General features: G+C 31.9%; 1 protein-coding gene across 2 annotated transcripts in view; it reads right to left on the reverse strand.

Moving 5' to 3' along the window:
• Positions 1-9,585, reverse strand: part of LOC135951854 (uncharacterized) — an 88,729-nt gene extending 79,144 nt beyond the window's left edge. For both annotated transcript variants that reach the window (XM_065501589.1, XM_065501588.1), the window contains exon 1: positions 9,353-9,585. In XM_065501589.1, the coding sequence (XP_065357661.1) occupies positions 9,353-9,530 (178 nt within the window). In that variant the 5' untranslated portion in view covers positions 9,531-9,585. The remainder of the gene's footprint in view (positions 1-9,352) is intronic.
• Between the last annotated feature and the right edge of the window lie 440 nt (positions 9,586-10,025).

Below are 10,025 nucleotides of genomic sequence, written 5' to 3' on the forward strand. Positions count from 1 at the left end.
TTTGCAGATACATTCGTAGTCGTGTGAATAAATAATCGCATTTATATATAAAAATCAATCATCAGCTCACCCAAATATGTTCGCGAAACCTACTGAAAATAAAAGAACAAGAATTTTTTCTAAAAATAAAAGTAACCCAGTATAATCCATATGTCTATGCCACCACAAGTAATCATTGATTCAGAATTTAGATATGTGCTGTTATAAGGACAGTTGACAAATTCCAACGAGTTTCCTTCTTAGAATTCGGTCTTGTATAAGTTTATATTCGTACCACATCGCCAAATATGGTTTAAAATGCTCAATAGGAATGTGTTAAATATGGATATTATGCCCCAAATAAAAGTTTCTCTTAAAATTCGAATACTATTTTCTAAAATAATATAATTGGTCAATTCACAAGGTCTCTTATCATGTCAAGTTGTCATAATGTCCTAATATTTCACAGTGGTTTTTATTGCTTTTCAAGCAAAAAATGTCCTCAAATAATACTACTATGTATGCTATGTTTATTGTGTTATCTTAAACAGACAGCAGAGACCTGTGCCGAATGCCTAAGAGTCGGTTAAGAAGAGCCGCCGAGTTCTAATTTATCTTAAAAAGATGATTAAAGCATGTTAATTTTTATATTTAAAACTCAAATCAGTCCGTATCTAACAAACACAAAAAAAGTTGACCAACCGTACTTTCAAAAAACAACTTATTTCGAATATTTATGTTACAAAACTAACTCCTAAACAATTATCGTTATGGCTTAACTAGAACATTTTATTTGTCGTTAACCTACCGACAAATTTCGTTATCTACCGACTATTTTTAACGAAAATAATCGGTAAAATTTAATTCGGAATATCTCTTAACTATAAATATTGTTAACTAACGAATTTTGATTACTTAACGACAAAATTTTGTCGTTAAAAAGTTACAGAATTGCGATACAGGTGTAGTTTACCGATTGTTCCAAACAGCCTATGATCTTCACTTTTAAAGGAGTATTCAAATGGGTGCTTACCCATCAATATTTCAAGTGGAGATATAAGCCACCCGCATCCGCGCTACTGATTGTTTGAAAATGATATTGAGTGGCTCGTATTAATTCCGGGGATATTTAATATCTATCCGTGTTGTGTGAAATTGATGCTCTACAGACATTTTAAAGGTCTGAAAGGACTCAGTGATCAAATCAGTGGCATAAACTTGTCGATCAGATGTGGTTCGCAGATGGTTCCAAATAGATTCGTTGGCACAAGCATGTCGATCAGGTGTGGTTCACCGATGGTTTCAAAACAGCCTAGAGCCTAACTTTGAAGGAGTATTCAAATGGGTGCTTACCAATCAATATTTCAAGTGCATATTTAAGATCCTCATCTGCGCCGCAGAGTGTTTGAGAAGGAGATTGAGTGGTACATGTGAATTCCAGAGATATTTGAGGTCAATCCCAGTATTATGAGAAATTGGTGCTGTGCACAAATTTTAAAGGCTCTATACCTGAAAAGGCAACAGTGATAAAATCAGACTCGGTGGCATAAACATATCATGTCATGTCGATTAGGTGTGGTTCACCGATGATTCCAAACATACTATAACCCTAACTATTAAAGGACTATTCAAATGGGTCAAGCGGAGATTTACGCCATTCTCATCTGCACTGCTGAGTGTTTGAGAAGGAAATTGAGTTGCATTGGGGATTTTATGATGTCGAAGGTGTAAGGTCAGCTGTCGTCATGAACTGCACTGCATCTTTCACTGAACTCTGTTGACACAATGAGCAGATATTGTTCAAAAGTTGGTATTGCTCCGAAAGAGCGGTTTGAGAATACTTACTGAACAAATTACTGGATATGGTGTTAGATACCATGAATTTACTTTAGGTAGGTTAGGTTATGAAGTCAGCCAGTATTAACCTGCTCACTTAGGTCCCTTTGTGCTCAGGTCCTTCACATGTCGGAAATTGATTCAGTGCCGAATCAACCTGACGCACGAATGAACGAATCCATCTTCCTGACGTCGACAGTAGATAGATACACTAGGACGTGCAAAAAAGGACTACGTATTATTGAAGTCCGAGCCCTCGACATATGATGGTCAAAAACGGGCCATGTGAGCTTCAATATCGAGTAATTTGTTAAACTAGACAATCCGAGCTGAGAAGACTCAAACAATTTTCGCTGTATAAGTAATTTACAGCAGGATAGCGGTAAACTGACCAAAATATCGATCTCATCGGCTTGCAGACGTTAGCCCTTTTTGGCCAGTTCATCCGCAATAGCATTGCCAAGTATACCAGAGTGACCCGGCACCGAGAATATCTCGCCATCTCGTTAATAGATACTCGGAATTCATGTCCCAATCTTGATGACGAAGATTGGGACATGATATTGTCAGTACCGATTCGGATATTCACACCAAATAACCTATAGTTGGTATCGTGTCCAAAAGTGTCTCGCAAGGTTCTCAATGTGGATATTTTTGGTCTTTCATCAAACAGGGTTATTGGCGTCGCAAGAAGCCTAGACTTGCACTACATGAACTACTTGCCTCACTAATAATAATATTTTTCGATACGAAAGATCATTAGATCATGCCGTAATTCTAATCGATTCTTTGGTCATGTTTTTGTACGTGCAGGAAACTGTTTTTTAATAAATTATTAAAATTTTAATTATTTATAGCTGGCTAATTGGATTCTCTTTATCTCTCTCTTTATAGAATTTTTGTCATATTTTCTCTACTGTTTATTTTCTTATAAATTTTCTGGTTGAAATATGTTTGCAGAACTTTGTTTTTTGTTTGCCTGCAATTCTTTTCAATTTGTTAGCAAATTGTTTTTTCTTCTTTTTTTTTCAAATAAAAACAAACAAAAAAACTAACGAAACCAATTAATACCCTTTTAAATTGTCTACATTTTACAAAAATGTAACTCATGTCTGTATTTTCCTTCTTCTTTTGTGTTTTTTTTTTACACAAAATCACTTTTCCAACAAATTGAATGATTAATTGCCTTATTTTACTCAGCTTCCTCAATGTTTCTTTTTTTTTATACTTTGCATACCACAATAAATCTTTTTCAAATTTACTTTATATTTTTTCGTGTACGTTACTGTTTCCCTTAAGGAGCAACAAAACAGCAGACAAGAACAACCAAAAATGTATGGTATTTAACACACTTATTTTTGTCAAGCGTCAAAAGGAGGGAGGACAGGGAGACACAAAATTCCTTTAAAAAAAATTTACCATAAACATGAAAATAAACACTTGAGAACATGCCACACAATCATGTACATAGTCAGAGGGACTTACAACATTGCCATCACTTGTTTGTGCAACAAAATTTTTTCAAAATCCTCTTTTCTTTCTTATTTAATGCAGTTTTGTTTTGATAGTTTTTCGAGGGATTGTTATATTTTTTTTGGGTTGATGCAACATGCATCAACATGCATTTTTTTTTTGTTAGTTTGATGTAAAGCATTGTTAGATTTATTGGATGGTTGTAGGGGAAATGTACAGAGTTTTGAAAGAATTCAATATTTTCCTTCAAGATCTTTTCCAAAGAAAGATTCAAAGTTCATTTCCTGCTGTTTCTGCTGAATTCGAAAAAGATATGAAAACATTGTTTGAAATAGCAATTTTAAACTAGTTCTTCCTAGAAGTTTTTCCAACTAACTCGCTCTTAAACTAAACGACTTGAGATAGAAATGAATTATTTGTTTTAAAAATTTCATTCTTTTAAATCTCTTTGCACTCCATCACTTGTTGTTCTTCAAACATTTTCCCTGACAAAACGTAATGTCAGTTGGAAATGTTGCTATGATTGTTGAATGCAAGAGTGTGGATTCGTCATAGGAGAAATAAAAATGGAATAAAAATGGATGTAATATATGACAAGGTTTAGCTCAGTATTACAGCAAAGCTAAATCTTAACAAACAAAATGAATTTTTCTAAACAGTGCCACATTCATGTTTGTGCAACAGTGCATCAGATTTGTTTTGCTTGTTCCTCCGTTATACGAGTTTCATATCAAAATTGTTGTTTATTGAATAAAATCATATGACTCTGAGTCATCATCATCAACGACATGAGCACACATTCATAGATGCTGTAAATGAAAAACGGCAGCATTGTCTTTACAACCCAGCAAATGGTTTAGGTTTGGTTGTCAATTTGGATTTGAACTAACTCTTTCAAAATCAGAAGAAAGTTTTGAGATGTTTTCATGTAAATGCATGCTTGTACTAACACACATTACAGGTTTTCTGAAAATTGGAAAATTACCCAAAATAGATTCAAAACATGTTTTTTCGCGATAAATCCTGAAGAAGCCCGTTGTGTAGAACCGCCTTCAAACCTGTAATACTGAGCTGAATACCAAATATTAAAACATGACAACCGCGGCAACAAAATTCACAAAAAATTTACGATGTTTTTGTTCCATTGGAATATTCCTAAATTTATTTAAAAATAAATCTGAGATACTCAAAGATTTAAAGAATTAATTCTTAGATCAATTTTCAAAATGAAATTTTTTACTTTAAGATTAAGATTAGAAAAATGTTTGTGTGAAAATAATTTTCTTTAAATTTTTTTTTGTAAAAAAACTCGGGTTAAAAAATATTTTTCCCGATTTTGATTATACTTATGTCCGAATTACTATGGCGTTATCTACCTACGTGGAAAGTTGTCTGAAATGTCTATCAACCCAGGCCATTTGTCAGTCGATGCGTCAATCATGTATGTAAAGTATTTAGAAGCTTTGGAATGTTGATTTCGACATACAGGCGGACTGTCTATCTAGCCTATATCGACTATTATTTATAATGATCCAGAATATATGGGGGATTTCATGTCAAGTGAACCAACTTTTGAAATCGATGTCTTCCGATCGGGATAAAATTTGGACCAAGGTTGGATTTATCAACAAGATCGGTCCAGATTCTCTGGCCAAGCAAGCAAAATGTGTCCCAAACTGTTTAGATAGCTATTTGAAAAAAAAAATAAAAAAAAATTTGGAATATTTTTTCCGAAATCAAAAACTTAGATATTTTCCTTGAATACCTATTTGGTCGCTTAGTGTAATACGAGTGGGATATCTATCAAAATAAATGTTTTGTAACTCAAAACAAGCTATTTTTAAGCAGGTCCATTCCTTTAAGAGATTTTTGGTCGCTTAGTGGGATGCGTGTGAGATATTTATCTATATCTATATATCTATAATATTTTGTATCTCAAGACATACAATTTTTTTTTTTTTTGCAAAATCGAACTTTTTATTCCAAAATGAGCTCTTTTTTAAATTTATTAATTCAATAACGAATAAATTTTATTCAAATAAAATCCTTAAATGAAGTTAAAGACTTTGCGTTGTTGGGAATTGTTTTATGAAATGAATTTCTGACATTTTTATAATCTACACCAGCATAGAAGGGAGGGTATTATGCGTTTGTGCAGATGTTTGTAACGTCCAATGATATTAGTCTAACACCCTTAAAGTATACCGATCGACTTAGAATCACTGGCTGGCTGTCCATGAAAACCTTGTGCGCAAAGTACAGGTCGCAATTTTTACGATATTTCGATAAAATTTGGTACATATAATGTCTTTGGCCCAAGGACAAAGCCTATTGAAACTGGCTGAAATCGGTTCATTATTTCACCTAGCCCACATACAAATGTTCTCCGAAATTGGACTTTATCGGTCATAAATGTTTAATTTATATATGTATCTACACAAATTTCGCTCCAAATAAGTTTTATATATCAATGGCTTAATATAAAAAAGGCCATAACTCGTGGTTTTTTTTGTAAGTCCAGATTTTCGTTTGTTTCGATAAATGGTCCGATCATATATCATAATTAGCCAAAAAAAAATCTCGACTTAAAAAAACACGAGTTAGGTCCTTTTTGTATTAAGCCATCGATATACAGAATTCATTTCACCAAATTTTATTATGATCGGTTCATAATTAGTCATAGCTCTCATATAAGATCCTCTTCCGACAATCACCTTAACGTGCATTAATCTCTTAAAAATGTTGGTATGTACACAAAATTCAACATTAATAACTTTCATATAGACATAAATCACACGACCTAATTTCATGGTGATCGGTCCATAATTGGTCATAGCTTCCATATAAGGCCCACTTCCGAAAATCACTCAACAAAAATTTTAACAAAAACAAAACACACATAAAATTTACGCTCAATGTACACGCACATACAATTTTCTGAAAATAAGCGAATTCACTTAATTTTGAATAAATTCAAAAACAATTCATCGATTTTTATGATCGATATCAAATTTTGTTCCTATTACACGTGGCTTTGCGATAAAGCAATAAATCTAAACAATTTCTGCCGTTTTCGATTTTTCATGATTTTTTTAAAATAAAAAAATTTGATATTTTCACATAAAAAATATATTTTTTGCTTCCATTTGTTATTATAACTCCGAAAATACTGAGCCGATTAAAATGCAATATATATGTGAAAATTTGTACATAGCATGAGGAAAATGTTTTCGAAATTCAATCAATCGAAAGAAGAACATAAACTACTAAATTTTATGTATATCAAACAAAAATGTCAAATTTTCTGAAAATGAGCGAATTCACTTAATTGTGAATAAATTCAAAGAGGATCAATCTATTTTTATCTTCGATATCGCATTTTGTTTCTATTATATGCGGCTTTGTGACAAAGTAATAAACCTGAACAAGTTCTGCCGTTTTCGATTTTTCACGAGTTTTTTAAAACACAAAAATTAGCTATTTTCATGTATAAAATTTATTTTTTTTGCTTCAATTTGTTATTATAACTCCCAAACTAATGAGCCTATTAAAACGCAATATATAAACAGATTAAAGGTTATTTAAATTTGAAGTTTTCCAAGTTAATAATATCGGACTAACTGTTTTTGAGTTATCATAAATTATGTGGAAAACATCTAAAAAAATTCACAATTTTTGAAAAAAATTTATTTTTAAAAAATCATCCAAAATTTTACCATTTTTGTACTTAGGTAACCATGATGCATCAAATCTATATAGTGCTTAGTGAAGCCTTTTTTTGATGTTGACCTGTGTTATTGATATTTTAAAAGTAAAATGTAGTGTAGGGTATTATATGGTCGGGCTTGACCGAGTTTTTATACGTTTCCTTGACATTCGTATTATATTCATGTATATATCCAATCAAGACGGCCCTGGAGTCAATGAGAGACGACTTCTGGTTTAATGAAATTTTTGAAATTTAATTTTTACTTAAATCATAATTCCTATTTTCTCAAACATTTATTTTATGTTTGCTGGGAATCTCCACAAATATAAATATGTATGTGTGGCTGTGTATTAGAACCCAGCGGCGAAAAGAAGTAGTAAGCAGGCCTTCTGGAAGGCCTTATTTAGCAGACACAAGGACTTATTCACCCATTCTATACTCATACATTTTTTACACACGATGTCCTAGCCAGCCAAGGCCTTCTTTAACAGGCCTGATAGAAAGCCTTCTTCAACAGGCCTGGTAGCAGGCCTTCTTCACAGGCCTTTTGTAAATAAATTTTGTTAAATAAATTGTATCTTTGATTAAGCCTAAACTATATTTAAAATTTAATAACTTACCCGGCCTAAGCGATATCTTACTTATTTTAATTTTTTTATAATAAAATCCAATAATGACCAAGTAAAAATTCTCACAACCGCATTGTCCAAGAATTAAAGCACAACTATTTTAAGTTTACTTCTTTTTTCTCTTCACTTTTTGCATTTTTTTGTATTTGTAGTTTTGTCTTTGGAATGTGAGTTTTTAACGGTATTTTCTGCTTGTACTACGTTTGTAGCAACAAAAAGAAGGGAGCAGGTAGGCCTTCCATAAGGTCTTCCTGAGAAGGCAAGCGAGCATGAGTACTGGATCTAAAAAAGGTCCAGGAAGGTCTTACAGAAGGCCTTATAGCTAAAGGCCTCAAAAATTTTGCCGCTGTGAAATTATGTTCATGTGTGAGTGTGTTTGTAGATGCTACAAAAGTTAAACGAGCGTAGCAAGTTTAGTTGGCAGCAGCTGTTAACTGTTGCTAATTGATGTGATTTTAATTGAGGTTGCAATTTGCAATTTGTCTCAAAAATTGACATTATTGACATATTTGACATGTCTTCATGTATCCTTACACACATACAGACACATTTACTTACATTCATGTACAGATACAAAATTTCTGACAAGCATTTTATGTTTCTAGAAAGGTCAACGGAAAAGTCTTGTCAAAATCTGACACATGGTATCTTTAGATTTTAAGGACAGATAATTGTAATATTTATTTTTTATATATTACACTTTCAAATTAGTTAAATTCCAATATTAAGTTATAGGGTAACATAGAGACGAGACGTAATTGTCAAAAACCTAACTCTATGTATAACTCTCTATGTATTAAGCATTTTTCCGGGTTTGAATTTTGAAATATTCACATATAACAATAATTTAATTAATTTTACATGAAAATTCAATTGCATTTTAAATATCCATTGCTTATTTTCCCCTATAAAGTTATCTGATTTATTTTATTAAAAACTTTTCATTCCAACCTCTTATTTGTCAATATTTTTGTTTGTTTTTTTGTTCTCTAGCTTTTTATTTTAGCTGTTTTAAAACGTTTCCTTTTGTGTTGGTCAACTTTGGTGGCTTTTTACCCTTCCAATACATTTTCCATTTGATTGTCTTTGTTTGAGAGTTTTTGTTTCTTTTTCGGCCCAAATAGGGTTGTACAACAGATTGACCCTTTGGGCTATTTTAATCAGTGCGGAAAAAGGGTTTTTCCTACGAAATGTATGTTTGATGACTTCAAATGGAAGTTTAATATTTGTTTGACATGGAATTTTTAAGGGAAAAATCTAAGTAAATCCATATTAACGGAAATGGAATATGATTTACATAAATAAGATGGGGTTTTAAATTTGAGGGATGAGTTAAGAATTTGCTTTAAATGTATGTTGAAGACAATATGTTTTCAATAAAATCAAAATAATATTACAAGAAAATAATGTTTCAATGCTTTTAAGAGCAATTTGGGGAGATATTTTTTTTTTTAAAGAGTTGTATGGAAGTAATGGAGCGACAGTCTGCTAAATTTTGATATTGATTCAACTATTGTTAGTACATATTGCGTCATAGTTATGGCTTGAGACAATATGCAGATGAGCATATTTCGAATAAATTGACAAACTTAAAGCTGAGATTTGTTTATTTTTCGAGCTTTTTACGGATCTTAGAAACTTACGATTAATCAGAATTACTAAATAGGAGAAATTAGGCCTTTTATTAGTCTTTTTATTTTAAATTAACTATTTTTGTCCAACTTACCCGCTTGTGCTCTGTCTAATTGCTGTGTCATCACAACAATGATGGCCATACTGACACATAGTATATTCTCCATAAAGCGCCTTCTCTTGAAGCTCCTTTTTATCTTTAAGGTATTTTGTTGTTGAGGCATTTTGTTTTCCGCTTGATTATTTATATAATAGTGTGGTGTTAAGCCCATGGAGGCAAAATTTTGTCGTTAATTTATATATTTTATTTTATATAGAAACTGAAAGTAGAAAAAATAAAAAATTAATTGAAATGACTTATGAAAGTAAATAGAAATGTGTCTTAATTAATAATATTTAGGGAAATAATCCCATAAAATAATACCGATAATTGGGTAAAAATATCTAGAAACTTGTTGATAATTTTGTAAATGTGTTAAATTGCCAATGTTTAGTGCATACAAGTCATTAATTTCACAGCAGTCAATAGACAGTAATTGTCACTAATGTCTGACCACTTGGCTGATTCAAATTTATATATTTTGGGTCATTTGACACGTATGTGCTTTAGTAGTGTAGAGAGCAGTCAATAGGTTACTTTATACTTCCCAGGTTAGGTAGTGGGAAGACAATTGTCACTTAAGTGTCTCTGAGTAATCTAGAGTGTAGTCACTTTAAACGTTTAAAGTATATACAAGTTTGTCATTCCGTTTGTAATTTCTACATTT

The sequence above is a fragment of the Calliphora vicina genome, chromosome 2 (assembly GCF_958450345.1).
Source record: "Calliphora vicina chromosome 2, idCalVici1.1, whole genome shotgun sequence".
NCBI lineage: Eukaryota > Metazoa > Arthropoda > Insecta > Diptera > Calliphoridae > Calliphora > Calliphora vicina.